At 41.8% G+C, this 26,778-nt stretch overlaps 2 protein-coding genes across 4 annotated transcripts in view; both read left to right on the top strand.

Annotated features, from left to right (window-relative positions):
• cenpe (centromere protein E) overlaps positions 1-14,651 on the top strand; it is a 61,315-nt gene extending 46,664 nt beyond the window's left edge. For 2 of the 3 annotated variants that reach the window (XM_067442322.1, XM_067442321.1), the window contains exons 48-56: positions 173-379; positions 878-1,081; positions 2,490-2,636; positions 3,455-3,567; positions 3,664-3,761; positions 6,114-6,225; positions 6,920-7,167; positions 10,368-10,424; positions 14,464-14,651. In XM_067442322.1, coding sequence (XP_067298423.1) covers positions 173-379; positions 878-1,081; positions 2,490-2,636; positions 3,455-3,567; positions 3,664-3,761; positions 6,114-6,225; positions 6,920-7,167; positions 10,368-10,424; positions 14,464-14,570 — 1,293 coding nt within the window. In that variant the 3' untranslated portion in view covers positions 14,571-14,651. The remainder of the gene's footprint in view (positions 1-172; positions 380-877; positions 1,082-2,489; positions 2,637-3,454; positions 3,568-3,663; positions 3,762-6,113; positions 6,226-6,919; positions 7,168-10,367; positions 10,425-14,463) is intronic. The other variant, XM_067442323.1, reaches the window with a different exon arrangement.
• Positions 14,652-16,993: 2,342 nt separating this feature from the next.
• The window catches only part of LOC137074201 (transmembrane protein 255B), a 22,747-nt gene continuing 12,962 nt past the window's right edge, over positions 16,994-26,778 (top strand). Inside the window, exons 1-3 of the mRNA XM_067442887.1 lie at positions 16,994-17,175; positions 19,090-19,232; positions 19,794-19,856. Coding sequence (XP_067298988.1) covers positions 17,127-17,175; positions 19,090-19,232; positions 19,794-19,856 — 255 coding nt within the window. The 5' untranslated portion in view covers positions 16,994-17,126. The remainder of the gene's footprint in view (positions 17,176-19,089; positions 19,233-19,793; positions 19,857-26,778) is intronic.

Below are 26,778 nucleotides of genomic sequence, written 5' to 3'. Positions count from 1 at the left end.
CCTGCTACAGAAAATTCACAAATGTTTCCTTGAAGCTGCTTTGAAACGATAAACGCAACGGTCCCAGCCCTGAGCCTTGTGGTGCTCCATACTGATGTGTAAATGTGACTTGTGTAGTTTTCCATGTGTTCCTTCCTGAAGCTGAGTTGTCTTATTTTTGTGTATTCCTCAGAAATTGGAGGGTGTTCTGAGGTTCCTGGAGGACGGTTTAGCCAAACACGAAGCGATCGTCTCAAAGGAGCGTCAGCAGAAGACCCGCGAGCTCGAGGATCTGAAGGCTCTGCTGAGATCTCCTCAGACGGACGCTATCGTACATCTGCAAGAGCAACAGATCGCTCGTCGCTCTAAAGCCACAGAGCATCTCAGCGCACGTTATATTGTGAGTAGGGATGACACGGTACCAAAATTCCAGTAGTCGGTTCGGATACCATCGATTTACGGATTTCGGTACCACGGCAAAATGTTGTTGTTGTTGTTTTTTTATTAAAAAAAATTATAAAATGTAATGAGTTTATTATTTATAAGGTAAATCCATACGCATTTAAAGGCTACATGTTGTTTAAAAGTAAACATTGTTTATAAAAAAGAATATTTTGATAATCAGTAGTAGCTAAATCTACTGTACTAAAGATGCCTAATATAGACACTAGTATATATTCGGCTTCAGTCTGAGCCCTGTGTGTAGATAAACACGGAAGCGACTGAACAGCTCCGGGTACCGAATATACTCTGCAGTCGGTACTACAGAAATGCTGGTATTGTCACGTTTTTTTCATTTCAGTACCGGTTCTTGTGACATCCCTAATTGTGATGCATATTTGTTTTGAAATGGTTTTGCTTTTGTCCTCTTGCCTGACCTTTCTGTGCTCATCGACAGGCTCTGCTGAATGAGCTGGAGTCTGAGATCTCGCCGCTCAAATCCTCATCATCCGAGTCTGAGCGGCGGCTGAAGGATCTGAGAAGAGAGACCGTAACACTGCTGCGAGCGCACAGCACCGATCTTCCCAAAGCGGAGGCGGAGCTCCTGCAGGAGAAGCTCCATCTGTCACAGCGGCTGCAGCACACTCAGATGCAGATGGAGGTACGGATCAATCAACGTTATTTATATCACGCTTTTCCAACGCCGATTGTGTCAGAGCAGCTTCAGTGTTAAACAGGACAATACTGCAGCAGAATTAGATTGGGCTGTACAGTCGTTCTGGAGGAAACAGTGATGTTATCAGCTTATTTTAATTTATCAGAGAGAGACAATGTTGGCAGATCAGTATTAGAGTTTATAGAATTAGATAAGACCGAATTAATTAATTTTATTTGTAAATTTAGTTGAATAACTTATAAATTTGGTGTTATGGTTTTAGTGTCCCCAACTGAGCAAGCAAAGCAAGCCCAACTGTACGCAGCGGGACAATATAGAGCTTGAATGCATGGCTGTGCCTTATCTGGCCCTGGTGCTACAGAGAGGGAATGTTTTGTACTCCTAAAACAATCTCGGGTAGAAGAGTATGTCGCTTAAAGGGTTAGTTCACCCAAAAATGTAAATTGTCATTAACGCCTCTCCCTAATGTCGCTCCACACCCGTAAGACCTCCGTTCATCTTCACACACAGTTTAAGATATTTTATATTTAGTCCGAGAGCGTATGCAAGTGTATGCACACTATACTGTCCATGTCCAGAAAGGGAATAAAAACATCATCACAGTAGTCCATATGAGACATCAGTGGGTTAATTAGAGTCTCTTGAAGCATCCAAAATACATTTGGGTCCAAAAATAACAAAAACTACGACTTTATTCAGCATTGGCTTCTCTTCCGCGTTTGTGTTCAATCCTCAAATAAAGATTCAAACGGTTATGAATCAGCGAATCGATTCATGATTCGGATCGCGTGTCAAAACGCTGAAATCACGTGACGTGACATCATGAATCAATTCGCTGATTCATAACCGTTAAATACAAGTCTTTTCTCAGATAGTAGATATGGATCTTTTAGATGAATTTAAGGAGTCCTGGTCTTGACTACAACACTAGTGTGTTCCTGTGAGTGTGTGTGTGTGTAAGTCGTTACTATAACTCAGGATAAGCACATGCACGCCATTTTGAGAGCTTAGGTTTATTAGAAACAATGCAACTCTCGTCTCTTCTTTAATGTAAATAATATACAATACGAATTAGGAAAAGCTCCTGAAGTGAGTGCTTTGTAACAGTTGTCATTATTTATTACCGCATTGCATGAGCACGAGACTGCTTTTCACCTCGATGAGAAATATCATTTTAATCTCGTGAGGTCTCGTCACACCCCTAACAAAGATTTATATATATATAGCTCTGAAAAAAATTAAGAGACCACGTAACATTGAGAAATCCATGTTCAGTGGTCTCTTATTTTTTCCCCCAGAGCTGTGTATTGTAATTAGTTAAACACATTAACTAACATTACCTACCAATAAGCAATTGATTAATGTAAAGTGTTTCCCATTGTTTGTCTGGCAGGAGCTTCAGGAGCAGATAAAGGAGCTGAAAACTCAGGCTGATTCCTCAAACCAGGATCAGCATCTTCAGCTCCAGGAGCTCCGAGCCCAGCTAAAGCAGAAGGAAGCCCTCATCCAGAACCTGGAAGCCAAGATTCGGGAGGCAGAGGTTGGTCAATAGCTGACTTTTGTGATGGTCATTAGACAGTGGAGGTTTGATTTTATATAAAGCAAGCAGATCTATGCACTGCAGGAACGTGAAACCCATTTCACTTCACCACCATATCTAGGATTTCCCCAGTTAAAGTACATCTCCGAGCTGTTAATTGGTATATTGTGACCATAGGTGGAGATGATGTCAGTCTGGTTGAACCAATAGTTGTTTCCATCCACCTTATGTGAATTTTGTGAGTGATGGAAGCGCATAAATGCTCAAAGTGCGTAAGAAACGTTTGCGCTCAATTGAGGCATGTACATTTATCCAATCAGAAGAGGCTCATACACTACGATGGAAACACATTTACTAAATAAAACCCTCATGTGACCATCTCAGCAGAGGCTGCGATTGGATAACTGGCCTAACCAGTGGACCAATGGCGTCGCAGCATCTCAGATGTTGGTTTGGTGGCTCTGAAAGTCAGTGTGTGATCAGAATGGTTTGGTTTAATTCCTCCAGAAGCGTCTCACATGATTGAGTTCCCAAACACCAGCATCTCAACTCAAGAGTGTGTGTGTCTGGGGTGGGTGGGGGGGTTCACTGAGACTACACTCATTTATGATGGAGTGGAGAGAGCCACTTATAGTTTATTTCTGATATTTTGCACCAGGAAGTGGCGATTTGAACACATGGGATGGAAATGGTGCTTTGGCATGAAATTGGAATATCCCATAAAACATTTGTGAATTAAGTTCACAATATTAGCCCCTTCAGATGTTTCTCTCATCATCCACATCATGCTTGTTTCTCTCCCTAAATGTCTCCTTCAGGTCCAGTTTAAGAGGAACATGAGTCCAGCTGCCGCTGAAGTCGCCGCTCTGAAGGACAAACTCGTCAAGATGGAGCTGGATCACATCGCAGTCACCACAAGCCATGAGAGAGAGTGCGTTAATTACACAGCCGTTTATTAGCAGCCCTGTGACGTGGGGTTTAATCCATGAACGCGTCTAACCTTCTTCTGTGATCGTTTGTTTTCTAGAGTCGCTCAGATGAGCTCCATGTTGGAGCACCGAGCCGACGTCATCCGCAAGCTGAAGGAGAACCTGAGGAAAGTGCAGCAGGACGATGAGCAGTCATGTAAGACGCCGTTCGATTGGTCGATGCAGAACTGGCTTTATCCGCCAATTGGGCAGGAATAAAAACAAGGCTGTGAGGGAATAAAAGAATAACAGTGCGTTCAGTGGAATGTGCTGCTGTTTAACAACGGCCGACAAAACGTCAAAATATAAAACACTTCTGAAGGTTGCAAGTTTTGAAAATGGCATGATCTGGGACCTTTATTCAGCGCGCCATCATAAAGACTGTCAGTCTATGCAGTGCCGATCCCACACTTCTAGGGGACCTAAGATAAACTCTGTGAACGAGCGCATAGAAGTGCATTCTTAAAACTATTTCCATAAACGTAATAATTACGACGGCTGTCAGTCGATTAAAATTATTTAATTTTTAAGAGTGTCACTAGTTAACGCACGATTAAACGCAACTCAATCGCACATTTTTATCAGTTGTAAATATACCTTACATTAATTTTTTAACCAATCAACATGGGTATGGACAAATATGCATGTTTTATGCAGATGCTCTAAGAATGGTTTCACTAATAATAAACATACATGAAGACTAGACATGTATTAAAGGTCATAGATGTTTTTCAAAGAACTAGTTCATGTCTCTTAAGCCTAAGCTCAGAAATTCAGAATAAGCAGTGATTTCTCTCATTTTAAGAATATAAATTAAAGGAGTTTTTACCCTGGCAGTTTAGTTCAGAGCGGGGCACGGTTCGGGAGCGCTCTTGTTCAGAAAAGTAACCTGCATATTCGTTTTAGCCGATTGTAATGTATAGTTCAATAAAACACATAGGTGTTAATGATTAGCCTCGGATATGAGCGAGAGCGAGCTTGCAGTGTATTCATGCATCTCCTCAGAGTCCCTTTACAAGCATGCAACAAAAGCCCCTTCAGCCGATATATTGACTCAAGTTATAGAATCAAGTTGACCAGCGCTGCGGAAACCGAGAACTATCACTGCATTCGCACTTGGACTGCAGCAAACGTCCTCGGAGTAAAAATGCCCTTTTCTTTTAATTCCACCTGGAGATTTTATATAGGCCATATAATGTCACTTGTTTCAGGATAGTAATGTTAGGCCTTTTCTTTCCCCGTTTCTGTCCCATGTCAATGGCTGCTCTGGATTTCTCCAACTACAGGCTCGGCCACGGATCAAACAGAAAATGTGCACTGTGTTAATCACGCGTTAATAAAATTAGTTACTTTAAAATGATCAAGTGTTAATTTTGACAGCCCTAATAATCACCATTGTTTTCAGAATGCCAGGTGCACTGCCAGTTTTCTATATAATGGAATTAAAACAAGGAAACACACTGCATGTTATGAAAAACGGGAAACTTAATTAACAACACGGTAAATTGGCAGTAAGAACAATTCAGCAACATTAAAACCAAACTTTCATTGGCAGCCAAATAATAGTAATGCTCTGGCCCCATCTAGCTCTCAGAAACGCTTACACAGCCAGATTGGCCTCCTATATGCACAACATAAATTACAGCATGATTGATAGAAAATGCTTTGGTTTTTTCAATCCAGATTTGGGTCAAATATGGACAAACCCAACCATTGAGTTTCTTAATTTTGACCCAAATCTGGGTTGAAACGAGCCTAGTAGGCTTAGTTAATCAAATGAAAATACATCAATAATTCTCCAAATGAGCTCATTTGAGACCAATGAGCATCATTTTTAAAGTACCCGAGTCACATGAGAGCTCGTAATACAGAATAAGTGTTTTTCGTATATACGTTAAACTACGTTAAAGTTACATTTCATCATGAAAAACGCTGGAGACCTGGGCTGGGGATATTGATGAATATTTCTTTCTTTGACAAGACTAACGAAATGTCACAAAAATGCATAATTTATTCCTTGGCACTATTTTCTGCTCCTGAAGGTTTGTTTTTGTTTTGCTGCCATAGCAGTGTCAGTGTCTTCATTACTGAATGATTATAAATCATCATTAAAAGCATTTCCACAGGACTTCACAAATGTTTAGTAGACACCACACATTTATTAGCACGTCATAAAGAGAGACTCACATTATGGTAAATTACCCTCTATCCCTCACAGCCTCGTTTTCATCCGTGTTAAATTCAATCTAAACCCACTGCGGTCTGAAAGTGTCTCTGAATATGGAGGTTTTTCTGATTAATACAGTACAAAAAGAGCAATTCAATGTTTAGTTCAGCCAAAAATCAATTATTCACACTCATGTGACTTTTATTCATCTTCAGAACATGGAGGGACTGAAATCTCTCAGATTTGTGTTGAAGATGAACAAAAGTCTCATGAGAGAGTTCATTAAAGGAGCACCGGAGTCTGTGTTGATGTGACTATAGGTGTTGTAAATGTCTTCTGCAGTCGCGAACGGCGATGAGTTTGACCTCAAATTGGGCTCGAACCCCAGAGCGGTCACAACCCTGAAAGAGAAGATGGTGGAGGAGCTTCAGCAGAAGAACGCTCAGTTTGAGAGGTAACGTCTCTCATATCGGTTCGCACGCTCCTCTAAATGAGGAGTCACTCCTGACGGCTTAGCTTGGAGTTCACTGCAAAAAATGCTCTTCTTACTCAGTCATTTTGTCTTATTTCTAGTCTAAATATAAAAAATTCTTAAATCAAGATGCATTTACTAGCTCAGTAAAACGACATGAGATATTTTTCCTTGTTTTCTTAAAAATAAAATCAAAATGAAGAGAGTTTTTGCTTAAAACAGGGAAAATGATCTGCCAATGGGATGAGAGAAATTGGTTACCTCTCTCTTTTTTGACCATACATGTGTTTGCACCCCTGATTATAGTTTATATAATTAATTAAGACCTAATAAATACATTTTATTTGGATATTTAGTTGAAAACTTTAGTTGAAATGTTAGTGTCCCCAACTGAGCAAGCCAAGCCAAAGGCGACCAAAGGACCCGACACTCCATCAGGGCATGATGGAGAAAAATAAACCAGACTCAGTCGGGGGGGGCAGTTCTCTTCTGGCCGATTATTAAACAGTGTATGATTATTATTCTGGCAACAACTAAGAAAGAAGAGCATTTTTTGCAGTGTTTTATGGCTGTAAATGTTTGCCGTTAGCGCTTGGCTGTATCTGAGTCTCTGTGAATCGTTAGACTTTAGAGTGATGTACAGCATCTAATCAAACCGGTGTCCTGCCTCATGTAGTCTGGTGAGCAAACAGCAGGAGGAGATCAACAAGTGGAAGCGGCGAGCGTATAAGATGAAGGAGGGCAAGAAAGACTGCACTCCGACCAAACGCCAGCCGCCGCTGACCCAGACGGAGGTCAACTCGCCCAAAAGGCCCTTCCTGGACTCGCCTAAGAGCAAGTTCTTCGACGTGCGCTCCAGCGTTCCCATGAGCCTCAGCCATCCCACACAGTTCTTCGACAACTCCAACCTCGGGACAGTGCCAGGTAATATACAAATCACAGCTGCGGGATTAAAGGGTTAGATCTCCCAAAAATGAAATGTCTGTCATTAACTCCTCTCCCTAATGTCGCTCCACACCCGTAAGACCTCCGTTCATCTTCACACACAGTTTAAGATATTTTATATTTAGTCCGAGAGCGTATGCAAGTGTATGCACACTATACTGTCCATGTCCAGAAAGGGAATAAAAACATCATCACAGTAGTCCATATGAGACATCAGTGGGTTAATTAGAGTCTCTTGAAGCATCCAAAATACTTTTGGGTCCAAAAATAACAAAAACTACGACTTTATTCAGCATTGGCTTCTCTTCCGCGTTTGTGTTCAATCCTCAAATAAAGATTCAAACGGTTATGAATCAGATCGTGTGTTAAACTGCTGAAATCACGAGACATTGGCGATCCGAATCATGAATCGATTCGCTGATTCATAACCGTTTGAATCTTTATTTGAGGATTGAACACAAACGCGGAAGAGAAGCCAATGCTGAATAAAGTCGTAGTTTTTGTTATTTTTGGACCCAAATGTATTTTGGATGCTTCAAGAGACTCTAATTAACCCACTGATGTCTCATATGGACTACTGTGATGATGTTTTTATTCCCTTTCTGGACATGGACAGTATAGTGTGCATACACTTGCATACGCTCTCGGACTAAATATAAAATATCTTAAACTGTGTGTGAAGATGAACGGAGGTCTTACGGGTGTGGAGCGACATTAGGGACAGGAGTTAATGACAGACATTTCATTTTTGGGTGAACAAACCCTTTAATCTTGTAAAGATTGCCATCTTATTCCTAAATGACAATGATCCGCCTGCGTCTGTTCAACCGTTGACATGATCACACCGGAGTTAGACAGATCCGTTGTCATGTATAGAGTGACCTTCCTATACATAACACTTGAAATAATGGTTCAAGTATCACTTGCATTGTACAAGTCTTTATGAGTGAGTCATTGAGTCATTCATTCAAGAGATTTGTTCAAAAACACTGTTTCATCCAGTAATGAAACAAGTGAAGTATTTGAGTGGGTCATTGAATCATTCCCTCGAGATTCGTTCAAAAACAGATTCATACAGTAATTGAACGAGTGAGTCATTGAAACATTCACTCAAAATATTTGTTCAAAACCACTGATTCATCCAGTAATGAAACAAGTGCATTTGTGAGACATAGTCTTGTTCAAAATAATAGCAGTACAATGTGACTAACCAGAATAATCAAGGTTTTTCGTATATTTTTTTATTGCTACGTGGCAAACAAGTTACCAGTAGGTTCAGTAGATTCTCAGAAAACAAATGAGACCCAGCATTCATGATATGCACGCTCTTAAGGCTGTGCAATTGGGCAATTAGTTGAATTAGTTGAAAGGGGTGTGTTCAAAAAAATAGCAGTGTGGCATTCAATCACTGAGGTCATCAATTTTGTGAAGAAACAGGTGTGAATCAGGTGGCCCCTATTTAAGGATGAAGCCAACACTTGTTGAACATGCATTTGAAAGCTGAGGAAAATGGGTCGTTCAAGACATTGTTCAGAAGAACAGCGTACTTTGATTAAAAAGTTGATTAGAGAGGGGAAAACCTATAAAGAGGTGCAAAAAATGATAGGCTGTTCAGCTAAAATGATCTCCAATGCCTTAAAATGGAGAGCAAAACCAGAGAGACGTGGAAGAAAACGGAAGACAACCATCAAAATGGATAGAAGAATAACCAGAATGGCAAAGGCTCAGCCAATGATCACCTCCAGGATGATCAAAGACAGTCTGGAGTTACCTGTAAGTACTGTGACAGTTAGAAGACGTCTGTGTGAAGCTAATCTATTTTCAAGAATCCCCCGCAAAGTCCCTCTGTTAAAAAAAAGGCATGTGCAGAAGAGGTTACAATTTGCCAAAGAACACATCAACTGGCCTAAAGAGAAATGGAGGAACATTTTGTGGACTGATGAGAGTAAAATTGTTCTTTTTGGGTCCAAGGGACACAGGCAGTTTGTGAGACGACCCCCAAACTCTGAATTCAAGCCACAGTACACAGTGAAGACAGTGAAGCATGGAGGTGCAAGCATCATGATATGGGCATGTTTCTCCTACTATGGTGTTGGGCCTATTTATCGCATACCAGGGATCATGGATCAGTTTGCATATGTTAAAATACTTGAAGAGGTCATGTTGCCCTATGCTGAAGAGGACATGCCCTTGAAACGGTTGTTTCAACAAGACAATGACCCAAAACACACTAGTAAACGGGCAAAGTCTTGGTTCCAAACCAACAAAATTAATGTTATGGAGTGGCCAGCCCAATCTCCAGACCTTAATCCAATTGAGAACTTGTGGGGTGATATCAAAAATGCTGTTTCTGAAGCAAAACCAAGAAATGTGAATGAATTGTGGAATGTTGTTAAAGAATCATGGAGTGGAATAACAGCTGAGAGGTGCCACAAGTTGGTTGACTCCATGCCACACAGATGTCAAGCAGTTTTAAAAAACTGTGGTCATACAACTAAATATTAGTTTAGTGATTCACAGGATTGCTAAATCCCAGAAACAAAAAATGTTTGTACAAAATAGTTTTGAGTTTGTACAGTCAAAGGTAGACACTGCTATTTTTTTGAACACACCCCTTTCAACTTATTGCCCAATTGCACAGCCTTAAGAGCGTTCGATGCTGGGATCATGAATGCTGGGTCTTGTTTGTTTTCTGAGAATCTACTGAACCTACTGGTAACTTGTTTGCCACGTAGCAATAAAAAATATACGAAAAACCTTGATTATTCTGGTTAGTCACATTGTACTGCTATTTTTTTGAACAAGACTGTACATTTCCCATGTTCACATATAGAAAGTTTGGAGGCTGGTCATTTGCCGTCCAGGGACCAAAGCTGTGGAACACACTTCCAGCACACCTACGAAACATCACTGTGTTGAGTGTTTTTAAATCGCAGCTGAAAACACATTTATTCATACTAGCTTTTAACATGTAGCCTCGGACTTGACTGCTGTTTTATGTACAATTATGTTGTTACTTTCTGTTGTCCTTTGCTGTTTTTACTGGAAAGCGCCTTGTGCTCCTTTTGGTTGTTGTAAGGCGCTATATAAATCACATTTGATTGATAAAGTTGGAGTTGTGAGCCGTAGTAAAGTCTCACAGGAGTTTTAAGAGCTCACTGTGTGTGTGTTTATGTCAGAGGTCTCGTGTTTGCCGCTCGAGCCGCCTGTGGACTCCTCAGACTCTGATGACGAGGGTAATTTCTCAATCACTAACGGGCTTCTGGGACACTGCTCATCACATTAGGGCTGGTTAGGAGTTAAAGAACACGTGATGTGAAATAAAATCCTGAATATTCATCCATTAGCCTCTGAGTGGCCGTTGTGTGGTGTTGGGGAATCTGCATGGTTGACACTGGGATCTTACCGCTTCTGTTTCGGACACTCTCTCGGTTACGGTCACCTGATGCAGTTTTATTTTATTTCACTGTCACTCTGGACCATTAGAGGTTTTTATTGGAGGCTGTGATTTGACCCCACTGACACTCGTATCTGTTCATTTCAGCTGTAAAGCAGCGGCAGCTCGATTTAGCTCAATAACAGTCAATGTTTCAAAATTCAATAATTATGAAACCAATTCAGCTCGGCTCTACTGAAGGCGTTGCACTGTTTTGTTATCGGTAAAGTGAATATGCGTGTAAATAAGTTTGCGAAATCTGCTGTTTCCACCCAATTGGTCTTTTCCGATAAAATAGTGCCGTCTGTAGTGGCCACGTCCTTAATTATGCAGAACTTTAAGACTTAATATAATTTAAACTGCATTTTGTTGGATTCGAGAGAGACCGTGGGAGGTTTCCGCTCGATTAAAGGTCTTTTTTTTTTGTCTAAAAAGCAAGTTTTTCATGACATTTGAAGTATTGAAATAGAATGCATACGCTATATGAAAAAAGATGGTCAACATTTGCACAAAAAAGATCAAGAATTTCCATTTCCATCAGCTCTCTGTAAAGATTTTCGTACCTTAGACCTTTTTTCGGCAAAATAACCTTGGGTGGAAACTAGGTTTATGCACGAATAGTCAATCTGTAATTATTATTCGGAAAAAAAAATTGTTCTGCTTTGCTGGCTGTAAATGAGTCCACGATAAATCCCTCTCGATCTCGCAGTTATCACTTCATCCACCGGTGGCGCTGTAGCGTTTGTCCCGCTCGCGCTGCTTCAGCTTATAATGCTTTTGATTTTAGGCTTCTATTTAGTTTACCCGTGTTTAAAGGGTTACTTCAGCGATTACCATATGGCTTTGTATCAGTAGAAAACCCTGGAGTATATTCAAATGATTGTGCTTTCCCCCCTGAGACAAGAGATTTATGCATTTTATTTCTGGAAAAATTCCTCCTATGATGCAAATTGACGATATTTGCATCATAGGAGGAACGTTTGGCCAAAGTCTAAAGACTACAGCCAGCAGAGGGAGCCATTTCCGCATGTTTTGAATCTGCGCATGGGGGCTGGAGATCACACTCAGCTGGCAGGGAGAGCTCAGCTGGCAGGCACTCATTTAAACGGAGCTATGGTGAGCAATGTAAGTCTTCTAACTTCTCAAATTAATTTCTATGAAAGTTAAGCTTGCAAAGGCATGAACTGAAGCGCTCCAGACTGAACTGGCGTTGTGAATGTATGCCGCGAGTGTAGTCGCGATTACCTCAGCTCTCATCACGAGAGCTCATCAGCTCATTTATCTCACTCCTGCAGTCAGTGCTCAGTGCTGTGAGACTCGCGCGGCCACTCACTCATTATATTGAACACACACGTTCAGGTTTTAATTGTAGTGTCTTCTCCAACTCAGTCACTGTAATCCAGTAGCGGCGGCTTTGGGAATGGCCTTATGGGGCAGCGAAGCATTCTGGGAATTGTAGTCTTTCATCCCCATGAGACAAAAATACATTTTTTGTCTTTTCTCAGTCTAGAAGGCACCAAATTAAAAAGTAATTTCACATTTCTACTGCATTGAGGACCCAGTTTAAATACAGATTCATCTTCCCAGCGCTGAAGTACCCCTTTAATGTTTTGAACTGAATGAAACTCTTAAGATATGGCGTGGACGTGTGGTGTATATCGCCTAATCAGAAGCTCAGGAATGGTGACAAACTTCTTGAATAAAAAAGTCTTTTTCATCTTCTCAAAATAACATCATTTGAATAATCGAATATTCGTTGTTTGTTTTGCCCAAATATTCGAATACTATCTTTTTGAACAGTGCCCTCCCTAATGGAAACTAATGTTATGGAGCTGAATATTGCCGCTGTTGTCTGTAGAGATGTTTTGATGATTGAGCTCTGCAGGGTTGGTGGTGTTGAGCTGAATGAAGGGATCTGCTCTACAGCTGAAGTGACTGTAGCTTTAGTGCGGGTTATCTGTGAAGCTGCTTTACACTGCTGGAGGAATGAATGGGGTCGCCTCTCCTCTGGGTGTGAGTGTGTGTGTGTGTGCGTGTGTCAGAGTCTCTCTCACACGCACTCACTCACTCTCTCACACACACAAACACACACACACACACACCCGCACACTACCTCACGCTCTCTCACACACACTCACTCACACTACCTCACTCTCTAACACTACCTCACTCTCTCTCACACACACTCACACTACCTCACTCTCTAACACTACCTCACTCTCTCTCACACACACTCACACTACCTCACTCTCTAACACTACCTCACTCTCTCTCACACACGCACTCACACTACCTCACTCTCTAACACTACCTCACTCTCTCTCACACTCACACTACCTCATTCTCTAACACTACCTCACTCTCTCTCACACACACTCACACTACCTCATTCTCTAACACTACCTCACTCTCTCTCACACACACTCACACTACCTCATTCTCTAACACTACCTCACTCTCTCTCACACACACACTCACACTACCTCACTCTCTAATGCTGCGTTCACACCGCACGCGAATGACGCGAATAAATCACGCTATTCGCGCGAAGTTGGACGCGTGAACATTTTGAATCCATTCGCTTCATTCGCGCGTCAAATTCGCTTCATTCGCGTGTGACATTCACTACACAACAGACGCGAATTCGCGTCATGGGAGGGGGTTCTGCTAGTCATTTTGACTGGGTCACTTGACTTCTTTTCTGTAAAAAATACTACTGTTAATGTGTGACAAAACGTAGTTTGAAGACTTTTTCAGGCGATAATATTGTTGTTTAATGCTCAAATCTGTGTTTTTTTTATACAAAAAGTGCTCATTCGCGTGTGACATTCACTACACAACAGACGCAAATTCGCGTCATGGGAGTGGGTTCTGCCAGGCAGCGGCAGTCGGCAGAAAGACTAGCCGAGTTAAGGCTGCTCTCACCGGGGTTGATGAGCGCTGAGCTCCGGTGATCGCCTGGGTCTCACACCTCCGAAAACACCAGATCAAATTTTCAAATAGGAGCTCTCTTAATAAATAAATCACATATTTGAGCTTTAAACAACTACATTCTCGCCTGAAAAACTATTAAAAGTACATTTTGTGACACAATAGAGTAGTATTTTTAAAAAATTACTCTGGCCTCGGGGTTCCCCTATGGGTTTCCCATCCGTCACTTCACCACGTGACAGCAGTAAGCAGGCTCCTCATTGGTTAACGCGGCGCGAATATCCGCCAAAGTTCAGATTTTTCAACTTGAGCGATTCGCGTGTTTCGCGCGGTTCGCGCGAATCACGCGTTCAAAACGCTCAATTCGCGTGATCATTGCCGCTTCATTCGCGCGAATCGCGCCATTCGCGCCGCCTCATTCGCGCGAATCGCGCCGCAGAAAGCCTATTCGCGTCTCTGCATTGACTTAACATGTAAATCACTCGCGCGAATCGCGTCATTCGCGTGCGGTGTGAACGCAGCATTACACTACCTCACTCTCTCTCACACACGCACTCACACTACCTCACTCTCTCTCACACACACACTCACACTACCTCACTCTCTCTCACACACACACTCACACTACCTCACTCTCTAACACTACCTCACTCTCTCACACACGCACTCACACTACCTCACTCTCTCACATTCACTCGCACGCACACTCCCTCACACACACAAACTCATTCTCTCTCACACACGCACACACTCTCTCTCACACACGCACTCACACTACCTCACTCTCTCACATTCACTCGCACGCACACTCCCTCACACACACAAACTCATTCTCTCTCACACACGCACACACTCTCTCTCACACACACACTTTCACTCACTCTCTCTCGTGTCTGTTGTTGTTCTAGAGTCCGGCTCCAGCTCCGCCGCTCTTGATGACTGGTGGCAGATTCCCAGCGCGTCTCACAGCGAGCCGGACACTAATGTGAACGCCAACGCCTGCCCCACACAGTGATCTCCTGAACACACACACACACCGTCTGTTTTTTTTTATGTACTGTTGCTTCATGTAAATAAAGTCAGTGTTTTAAATGTTGATGTGTTTGGTGTGGATTTTTCTCCCTGATGAGAAGTTAACCCAAGAGTTAATCAAAGCTCTGCCTTTAAAGCCCCCTGTGATGAAACTCAAGTGTATGATTTCTGTGGGGGTTTGAGGCCTTAAGCTAAACCATGTGCAAATTCATAAGTTAAGTATTTTAAATGCAGTCGCTCAAACCCAGTTTGAAATAGGTGGTGTTTCTGAATCAGAGGTGGTCAAAGAACACGACTCCATTGCTTGAGTGACAGTACTACTGGTCAAATAACTTGCCCGGCGAATCCAGAAGAAATTATTTGACCGCCCATACTTCATACCAATGTTTATTTTAGACGCTAATTTTATTTTAGTTCTAGTCATAGTCAAATGCCATTATAGTTTTATTCAAATTTTAGGCATCTGAATTGTTCCAGATGACTATTTTAGTAGATTAAATCGGCTCAAATCCAGTGCTCGTGTTGTCCGAGAGCTTTCTACATGCATCTGGATTGAGCTCTTTCTCAGATTTGTCCGCACGTTTGTTCTTCTCGTTCTCCCAGGCCTTTACACAGAGCGGTTCAGATGTGCACATCTCCCGCCGGACATCAGTTCTGATGGGATCTCTTCCCAAATTGTCCCTTCTCAACATTTGTCATATTTACTCGTTGCTGAAAATGTCAATAGATTTTTTTCATAGTATTTGTTGTTCAAAAACAAAAATTTTTTATTTATGGAAATTGTCATCGACAAATATCATACATTTTACGTCACTACATTTCTATCAAGGTCCTCAAAGTCGAAAATAGTTTCTAATTTTGTTGATGAATAATCTTCAAGTACAGAAGCTCAGTGTACTCAAGTAAACTTACTTAAACAAAAGTTACTTTCCTGTTCTGATGTCAGACTACCTTGTAACCAATCACATCACAAGGGGGCGGGGCTTTTGCATATCAACTATTCTCTGAAGCAGTGGGCGGAGTCTTAAGAAAACCCGGTTATCCCGCTATACACTCACCTAAAGGATTATTAGGAGCACCTGTTCCATTTCTCATTAATGCAATTATCTAATCAGCCAATCACATGGCAGTTCTTCAGTGCATTTAGGGGTGTGGTCCTGGTCAAGACAATCTCCTGAACTCCAGACTGAATGTCAGAATGGGAAAGAAAGGTGATTTAAGCCGTTTTGAGCGTGGCATGGTTGTTGGTGCCAGACGGGCCGGTCTGAGTATTTCACAATCTGCTCAGTTACTGGGATTTACACACACAACCATTTCTAGGGTTTACAAAGAATGGTGTGAAAAGGGAAGAGCATCCAGTCTGCAGCAGTCCTGTGGGAGAAAATGCCTTGTTGATGCTCGAGGTCAGAGGAGAATGGGCCGACTGATTCAAGCTGATAGAAGAGCAACTTTGACTGAAATAACCACTCGTTACAACCGAGGTATGCAGCAAAGCATTTGGGAAGCCACAACACACACAACCTTGCGGCGGATGGGCTACACCACAGTCCCCAGATCTCAACCCAATAGAGCATCTTTGGGATGTGGTGGAGCGGGAGCTTCGTGCCCTGGATGTGCATCCCACAAATCTCCATCAACTGCAAGATGCTCTCCTATCAATATGGGCCGACATTTCTAAAGAATGCTTTCAGCAGCTTGTTGATCAACGCCACGGAGAATTAAGGCAGATCGGAAGGAGAAAGGGTCAAACACAGCATTAGTGTGTGCTCCTAATGATCCTTTAGGGGAGTGTGTTTTTCTGTTGATGTGAAAAATCGTGTAAGTTTAGCAATATAGCGGGTGAATTATGTATATGTGTATTACAATATTATAATGAACTTTATACCTTTCTCCACAGTTTTTTATTAGTATTTTTTGTATTAAGGCGGCAGACAGATGGGGGTTTGTGTAACATTAGTTGTGTGTGTGACAGTGTAGAGGGCGATGCCTTTGTGCTGTGTTTACTACAGTAAAGTGAGTGGAGGCGGGGCTCATTTGCATATTAATGGACCCACTTATACTAAATAAACAGATACATTCAAGCTACTTTAAGGCATACATATTTGATCATTTTTGGAGATAAAAGATGAGTTTTAAGGGATAAAATCGACTATTTTAGTCTAAGTAAATGCATTTGATCAATTTTAGGCTAAAATAAGGTTTGGTTAAAATGTAAATGTTTTTAAAGTGTGTCATCAGAATAACATACAAAGTTTGTCTGGAACTCTACAGTCTGGCTCTAAGCTCTGCATTGGTTTATCGCTCGTAAAACAGACTTGTGTGTGTGTGTGTGTGTGTGTGTGTGTGTGTGTGTGTGTCTGCGTGCGCGCGCGCGCTCCACCCCATGCGTCACCGGCAGCTCCTCAGTCCCGCGTGCGACACTTTACCTGAGCGGAGCGGCGCGCGTTTTTATCTGCGAGGATTTATCATAAATTCGGAGGAAAATATTAACTTTATTTTTGTGGATAATTCAGTGTGTGTGTGTGTGACATCAGACGCGATGCAGCAGCAGCAGCAGAACGCGCCGCAGACGCGCGCGGGTCCCGCAGGTGAGTGAGTTTATTATAATAATAATAATAATATATTATTAACATAAAGTAATGCATAATAACGGGCCATCAGAAGAGATGGTGCAGGACGAGCGTGAACGCCGCAGATGGTTATTGGGGCATTAAGAAAGACTTTGAGTTCTGCGTTTTTATGTTCTTTATTTCTACAAGTTTCAGCTGATTTATTTAAAAAGTACAAATATTCGGAGTAACGTGTCACATATCGATTAGTTGCATTATGCATGATGAAAAAGGTGCTTAACTTATGCAATCCTGAGCTTAACAAATAAAACATGATATAGTTTTGCATTTTAATGTGTGTTTAATATCACACCACCTTTTGTGTTCACTGTCCATTTTGTTTTTATATTCTAATATAAGATACTTATGAAGCCATTTTCACTTGTGAAAAGTTAAAACCAAATGAGCTTTCCAGATGTTAATGTTTATTATATATATATATATATATATATATATATATATATATATATATATATATATATATATATATATATATATATATATATATATATATTATTCATCCGTATCGATATAAACAAACACGTGACAGGTTGTCTTAAAGTTATGAACTGTTTTTAATGTACTGTTGCTTCATGTAAATAAAGTCAGCGTTTTAAATGTTACGAATCATTTAAAACACTTCTCTTAAAGTTATGAACAATAAAACGTTCAGGGAACAGTCAAAAGTAACCCTTCCATTAAAGGGATAGTTCAAAAAACGAAAAATGACCCTATAGCTCATCCTAGGTGTGTGACGAACACAATCAGATTTATATTAATAATGTCCTCTTATGAAGTCCATAAAAGTGCAGCCATCCATTATAACAGATATTCATTCGGCTCAAGGGGGAAATAAAGGCCTTCTGAAGCCAAGACACATCTGAGTCTATACTAACAGACGAATGCAAGTCAAGTTGGATGTACTATACACATCAGGCATAACATTAAGCCATAATATTATGTTGGTCCCCCTGACCCATCGAGGCATGGACTCTGCTACACCCCTAAAAGTGTGCCCCTGAAAGATGTTAGCAGCAGATCCTTTAAGTCCTGTAAGTTGCGAAGAGGGACCTCCATGGATCGGACTTCTTTGTTTGGCACGACCCACAGATGCAAAGCATCACACTGCCTCCGCCGGCTCGCCTTCTTCCCATAGTGCATCCTCTGGCCATGTGTTCACCAGGTAAGCCACACACACACACCAGATAACCAACAGAACCAGCATTAACTTCTGGAGCAGTTTGAGCTCCAGTAGCTCGTCTGTTTGATCGGACCCCACGGGCCAGCCTTCGCTCCCCACGGTCATCAATGAGCCTTGGCCGCCCATGACCCTGTGGCCGGTTCTCCACTGGTCCTTCCTTGGAGCACTTTTGATAGATACTGACCACTGCAGACCGGGAACAGCCCACAAGAGCTGCAGTTTTGGAGATGCTCTGACCCAGTCGTCTAGCCGTCACAATCTGGCCAAACTCGCTCAAATCCTTACGCTTGCCCATTTCTCCTGCTTCTAACACATCAACTCTGAGGACAAAATGTTCACTTGCTGCCTAATATATCCCACCCACTAACAGGAGCCGTGAGCCAGAGATCATCTGTCATAATGTTATGTCTGATCGGTGTATAATCAGCTTTATATATTAGAAGCTGAATAATGATCTGTAGAGCGATACACGTTTTCAAAGCAACTTTACAGAAAGCCAGACTGTTGTGTCTCTAATGCTTTAAAGCAAGTTTTATGGCTGAGTTTGCACCAATATAAATCAGTGTGAGACTCTGACTCGTCGTGTGTGTGTGTGTGTGTGTGTGTGTGTGTGTGTGTGTGTGTGTGTGTGTGTGTGTGTGTGTGTGTGTGTGTGTGTGTGTGTGTGTGTGTGTGTGTGTGTGTGTGTGCAGACGTGTTTCAGAAGCGGCGGCGGACAGCTCTCTGGTGTTCAGTGTCTCTGTTCGGACTCTCGGTTCTGATTCTGGTGGTCGGGCTGCTGTCGGCCACACAGACGGAAAATGTGGATGTGTCTGGATACTATCCCGGGATTATAGTGAGTGAACTGAAAACTTCACACTACATTACTTTAATGAACTCTTTGTTTTGTCCTTTTATTTGTGCAGTAAAACACCATGATGGCAGCCGCAGTTTGAGTCTGTTTGAGCCTTAAAGTCTGTCACTGAAAGGGTTAGTTCACCCAAAAATGAAATGTCTGTCATTAACTCCTCTCCCTAATGTCGGATTGAACACAAACGCGGAAGAGAAGCCAATGCTGAATAAAGTCGTAGTTTTTGTTATTTTTGGACCCAAATGTATTTTGGATGCTTCAAGAGACTCTAATTAACCCACTGATGTCTCATATGGACTACTGTGATGATGTTTTTATTCCCTTTCTGGACATGGACAGTATAGTGTGCATACACTTGCATACGCTCTCGGACTAAATATAAAATATCTTAAACTGTGTGTGAAGATGAACGGAGGTCTTACGGGTGTGGAGCGACATTAGGGAGAGGAGTTAATGACAGACATTTCATTATTGGGCTGAACTAACCCTTTCAGTCATTATTGTGCTGTTATTAAGTTTGTTGATTTGTTCTCTTGTCGACGGCAGCTGAGCTTCGGAGCGTTCCTGGGCGTCGTTGGGCTGAACCTGGTGGAGAATCGCAGACCGATGGTGAGTACAGCTCATGACCTGCAGGAAAATGACTTTAGGGTCTATTTTAGTATCGGCTCTCTGAGTGACATAATGGCCCGTCAATACAATTACAGCCTGTGTATTTTAGGTGCTGTTCGTTTCTGTCCCTGTGAAATATATTTCAGATAATGTTACTCGAGATATGGGCCATCAAATTGTGTTTTTACCAGGAACACGAGGAACAGCCGCTGTCAGATCGATGAGCGTGATTGGACATGTGGGTGGTAATGCTGAACGTGATTGGCTGACAGATCAGAGAAGTTTTAGAGGAATCAGATTAGCATTGATGACTAGATCAAGAACATCAGTGGCTACAGGAGAGCGTCCTGCCTTCAGTGCATGAGCTGATCAACTCAACACAGGTCATCTACACCAGGCTCATATCTGTTTGCATATCTAAAACTCACTGGCATGTTGCTAAGGTGTTGCTATGTGGCTTTAATGTGTTCTGTGTGGTTGCTAGAGTGTTGCTATGTGACTAGCAACCACAAGGAACACATTAGTCACATGCCAACACCTTAGCAACCACATTGAATGTCTTAGTCACATTGCAATTCACTAACAATCACACAGAACACAATATAGTGACATAGCAACACCCTAGCAACCACATTAAATGTCTTAGTCACATTGCAACTCACTAACAATCACACAGAACACAATATAGTGACATAGCAACACCTTAGTAACCACATTGAACGCATTATTCACATAGCAACACCCTAGCAACCATAGAGCACATTACAGTCACATAGCAACACCTTAGCAACCACATTAAACATAGTCAAATAGCAACACCTTAGCAACCGCGTGGAACACATTAGTCACATAGCAACACCCTAGCAATCGCATGGAACACATTAGTCAAATAGCAACACCTTAGCAACCACATTGAACACATTAGACACATAGCAACACCTTAGCAATCACATTGAATGCAGTAGTCACAGCAACACTCTAGAAACCACACAGAACACTAGTTACATAGCATCATCTTAATGCAGTCAATGTGGTTGTTAAGGTGTTGCTATGTGTCTGTGTTCACACACTCCATCAGAATGATACAGTAGTGAAGGGAAATTGTGGGTCCGTAACCATGGAGACGTGTTGTTAGTCTTTGAGACATCCGTGTGTGATTTTAGGCTTCTGTTGTGTCCTGAGCTCTGATCCTAGTTCAGCTATTAACGTTTAATGAACTATCACACATTCACAAAATCAACATGCACACACTCCATCACACAAGGCGTCACACACACACACACACACACACACACACACAGACACACACACACACACACACACACACACATACACACACACACACACACACACACACACACTGCCCCTAAACCTACCCATTACAGGAAACATTCTGCATTTTTACTTTCTCAAAAAACATAATTTAGTATGTTTATAAATCCATTTACATTGTGGGGACCGCTGGCTGCTGATCTCAGGTTTATATTTATATTAATGTGATATAAACAAGTGTACACACACACACACACACACACACACACAGTAACTCATGATTTTCTGCACGAGCAGTGAAAGATAAAAACATTAGTGAATAAATCTAATTTCACTTGAAAAAAATAAAAATGTCTGTCCACACAATAAGAGCGTGTGGGCGGAGTCTCTCTGCAAACGCACTGCACTCACAACCAAAACAATCTAAGATCCGCCAATCAGAAGAGAGTGTGGGCGGAGTCTCTCTGCAAACGTACTGCACTCACAACCAAAACAATCTAAGATCCGCCAATCAGAAGAGCGTGTGGGCGGAGTCTCTCTGCAAACGCACTGCACTCACAACCAAAGCAATCTAAGATCAGCCAATCAGAAGAGAGTGTGGGCGGAGTCTGTCTGCAAACGCACTGCACTCACAACCAAAACAATCTAAGATCAGCCAATCAGAAGAGCGTGTGGGCGGAGTCTGTCTGCAAACGCACTGCACTCACAACCAAAATAATCTAAGATCAGCCAATCAGAAGAGCGTGTGGGCGGAGTCTGTCTGCAAACGCACTGCACTCACAACCAAAACAATCTAAGATCAGCCAATCAGAAGAGCGTGTGGGCGGAGTCTGTCTGCAAACGCACTGCACTCACAACCAAAACAATCTAAGATCAGCCAATCAGAAGAGCGTGTGGGCGGAGTCTGTCTGCAAACGCACTGCACTCACAACCAAAACAATCTAAGATCAGCCAATCAGAAGAGCGTGTGGGCGGAGTCTGTCTGCAAACGCACTGCACTCACAACCAAAACAATCTAAGATCAGCCAATCAGAAGAGCGTGTGGGCGGAGTCTGTCTGCAAACGCACTGCACTCACAACCAAAACAATCTAAGATCAGCCAATCAGAAGAGCGTGTGGGCGGAGTCTGTCTGCAAACGCACTGCACTCACAACCAAACCAATCTAAGATCAGCCAATCAGAAGAGCGTGTGATGTTTGTTATTGAACTGAATTGATCTGTATAATGACACTTCTTCAGAGCTGCTTATGAGTAAAATGATTTTGTTTCATAATTAATGAGCACTGATATTTTCCTGTGTAGTGCTGTGAAACGCCATCAATCACTCGTTAAATGAGCTTTTAAACGGCCCATTACAGACCTGCGGTTTTATGATCGTGTCATTTTCCTGCTTAATTACGCTAACTAAAGTCATTGGTGATAAACCAACCGAGGAAAACATCACATGACCTCCAGAACAAACTGCAAGTCACTGATGATGACCGTCTGTTACTCTCACGGCAACAAATGCTCTTCTTACTCAGTATTTTTGTCTTGTTTCTAGTCAAAATATCTAAAAATTCTTACATTAAGAAACATTTACTAGACAGATAAATAATCTGCCAATGGGGTGAGAAAATAATCTTAGCTCAAACAGAAAACAAGATTATTTTTTGACTAGAAACAAGACAAAAATACTGAGTCAGAAGAGCATGTTTTGCAGTGCGGACCAGCTTCAGTGTGTGAACAGAAGTGGCAGGAGCTCATATAATCACTGCATCAATGTAAAAAGTAACTGAGTATTTTAAAATGTAATCTGATTACGTAATGAGTTACTTTCAGAGTTTTCAGATGTTCATGACGAACTAAAGCTTTTTAGGCGCTCTGTTTGTTCAATAATAGCTTTTAGCCGGAGATAACCGGAGCTCCTGAAGACTAGAGACTCAGAGTTTAGTGCTAAAGGTTACAGGACGTCTAAACCTACAAACCCTGAACACTGACGCTTTAAAGATGCATGTGAGAAGCTCCATGTCAGTAACTCAACACCGGCTCTCTGCTTACCTGTTCTCAACCAGTCCAGCTCAAACCAGCTCTGCTGACTAACCAGCGGAGGTGATTAACAATTAAAACAGAAGCCATGCTGGGATGAATCGGCACAGGTTGAGAACTGCAACAGATCTGATTCAAACACAGATGAACACTTGATTCAGAGTCACGAAGAACGGAACGATTCTGATTCATTAACAAACACATTCACGATTGTTTGATGGAAGCACATCCGACTGCCAAAATAACTGGCCTTTTTATTGCACAGAAGGTTCTTTACAGGAGCTTTAGATGATTGAAATCTTCTTAGAAAACATGCTTATTTGAGAACTCTTTACTGAAAGGTTCTTTGGAGAACCCAAACTGGAATAACAGCGAAAAAACACCCTGTGTTCACTTCTTATAAGAACCACGTTTTTATTTTCCCCTATAAAGAAAATGGATAATTACATGGATGTTAAAGGTTCTTGCTCTGTGACTAATGTGTTCTGTGTGGTTGCTAGGGTGTTGCTATGTGACTAATATGTTCAATGTTGTTACTAAGGTGTTGCTATGTGACTAATGTGTTCAATTCCGTTACTAAGGTGTTGCTATGTGACTAATGCGTTCAATGGCGCTATTAAGTTGTTGCTATGTGACTAATGTGTTCAATTCCGTTACTAAGGTGTTGCTATGTGACTAATGCGATCAATGTCGCTATTAAGGTGTTGCTATGTGACTAATGTGTTCAATTCCGTTACTAAGGTGTTGCTATGTGACTAATGCGATCAATGTCGCTATTAAGGTGTTGCTATGTGACTAATGTGTTCAATTCCGTTACTAAGGTGGTGCTATGTGACTAATGTGTTCAATTCCGTTACTAAGGTGTTGCTATGTGACTAATGTGTTCAATTCCATTACTAAGGTGTTGCTATGTGACTAATGCGATCAAAGTCGCTATTAAGGTGTTGCTATGTGACTAATGTGTTCAATTCCGTTACTAAGGTGTTGCTATGTGACTAATGCGATCAATGTCGCTATTAAGGTGTTGCTATGTGACTAATGTGTTCAATTCCGTTACTAAGGTGGTGCTATGTGACTAATGCGATCAAAGTCGCTATTAAGGTGTTGCTATGTGACCAATGTGTTCAATGTCGTTACCAAGGTGTTGCTATGTGACTAATGCGTTCAATGTCGTTACCAAGGTGTGGCTATGTGACTAATGTGTTCAATGTCATTACCAAGGTGTTGCTATGTGACTAATGCAATCAATGTCGCTATTAAGGTGTTGCTATGAGACTGTTGTCTTGAGTGTGGATTTTAGGGTGTTGCTATGTGACTAATGCATTCGTTGTGGTTGCTAAGGTGTTGCTATGTGACTGTTATGTCTTGAGTCTGGATTTCAGGGTGTTGCTATGTGATTAATGCATTTGTTGTGGTTGCTAAGGTGTTGCTATCTGACTGTAATGTCTTCAGTGTGGTTTTTAGGGTGTTGCTATGTGACTACAGTGTTTAATGAGGTTACTAAGGTGTTGCCAACATAACTGGCCTTTTTATTGTTCAAAAGGTTCTTTACATGAACGTTAGATGATTAAAGTGTTAGGAGAAAAACATGGTTACTTTAAGAACTCTTTACTGAAAGGTTCTTTAGAGAACCTAAAAAAAAGAAAACAGCAAAAAGCTTAAAAAGAAGCATGTTTTTCTTTTTCCTCTACAAAGAACCTTTAGTGAGATTCCATGGGTGTTAAAGGTTCTTCATGGCACCATCGATGATAATAAAGAAGCTTTAATTTTCAGAGTGATGATGATCAAGCAGAAGAACCGTAACCGTCATGACGATCATTTAAGCTGATGATCCACAGGGCACTTTTAGAGCGATGTTGATTGAGAATGGGCCACTCATTTCTCTCTGGATACTTTAGATTGGTCGTGGGCCTGTGCCTCATCTGGTTGCCTGTGTCTCATCACCTTAATTTCCAGGAACACTCTGAACCGTTTCTGAATGAAAGCTCCACCTGTGAGCGTCTCACGTTATCCTTACCCAGGCGTTACATAATGGATGATGTTTGAGGATCTTATTCTCTGAGGCTGAAGGTGACGATCCTTGAACATCTGAATCATCATCATCCCGACGGCTCATTCCATTACAGTCATAATTCTGCAGCGTTTGACCTCCAAACTCCCTGGCAACAATGTTCTGGTCACTTCCTCTCATCTCTGAGGGGTCAGAGGTCACGGGACTTTGTCTTCAGTGACGTCCAGGAAATGAAACCTAAAGCTGCAGTGTGATACGGGCTGCTGCACATTAATGTGTTCATCTGAGCGCCTGCTCTCAGCTTACTGTGTGTGTGCGTGCGTGCGGGCGTGCGTGTGTGTGTGTGTGTGTGTGTGTGTGTGTGTGATGGGTAGGTTTAGGGGCAGTGTAAGGGGATAGACAATACGGTTTGTACAGTATAAAAACCATTACGCCTATAGAATGTCCCAACATTTCATAAAAACAAACGTGCGTGCGTGCGTGCGTGCGTGCGTGCGTGCGTGCGTGCGTGCGTGCGTGCGTGTGTGTGTGTGTGTACTGTTTCTCATTCAGATGCTGTAAGAGCGGCAGTGATCCGCTCACGTGTGTGAATGTGAGTTTTATCAGGTCAGTATTTACAGCTTCAGCTGCTCAGAGCTCTTGATTAAACAAACCCAGAGACACGACGGGCCTCGGTGTATGAGAGCGACCTTTCCGGTGTGTGGGACAGTAAATCACCCATAACGCACTGTGCCAGCGGACTCTACATTTACTTTATTACTGCAGTCAGTCGCTGGAGTCTCGAGCTCACCTGCAGCAAACATCACTTACACCACAGAAACACACCCATGAGGCTTTAGGCAGTGCAGAAGGTTGTGTTTTAAATGTGTGTTTGATTATGATTTGACTTTAGTGTGTCGTGTCGCTGTTTGAGCATAAACAACATCTGCAAAGTTACGACGCTCAAAGCTCAAAGCAAAGAGAGATATATTCTATCACAGAAATCCCTCTTTAAGGACTACAACAAGCGGCTGGTGGGAACTACAACGGGTTAGTGACATCACTAACACTAAAATTTGCATAACCCCGCCCCTGGGAACATGTGGGGAAGAGGAAGAGTTGCTTTAGTCGAGTTGCTCGAGCTGTCATCCGTCTTTCACATTTATTAATACAGAACGAACACAAATGCAATAGCATGTCATAAAGTGAGTTATAAACGTGATTAAACTAAACTATCCCTGTTCTGTCTTCATCAGCAGATATTATTGACCTGTTTTGTTGTTGTCGGTATGAGCTCTTGAAGCTCCGCCCTCTTCCTGAAAGGGGGCGGGGAATTGCAACTCATTTTCATTTAAAGGGACACACAAAAATTGCATGTTTTTGCTCCTCAAAAAGTGAAAATTTTAACATGCTATAAAAGATTATCTGTGGGTTCTTTTGAGCTCAGACTTCACATACACACTCATCAGAGACTTATTTTACACCTTGTGAAAAGGGGGCATTATAGGAACCCTTTAATTTATGATTTTAACCCTGTAAAGTGTTTTATATTGAGCATCATTTTTAATGCATCACATGGCTCATTTAGTCTGATATAGTATCAGTTAGAAGCCTTAGAAATTAACATATCAA

This window comes from Pseudorasbora parva, chromosome 4 (assembly GCF_024679245.1).
Source record: "Pseudorasbora parva isolate DD20220531a chromosome 4, ASM2467924v1, whole genome shotgun sequence".
Taxonomy (NCBI): domain Eukaryota; kingdom Metazoa; phylum Chordata; class Actinopteri; order Cypriniformes; family Gobionidae; genus Pseudorasbora; species Pseudorasbora parva.
Note: the sequence above shows the minus strand (reverse complement) of the source record. Positions and strands in the feature narration are given on the sequence as shown.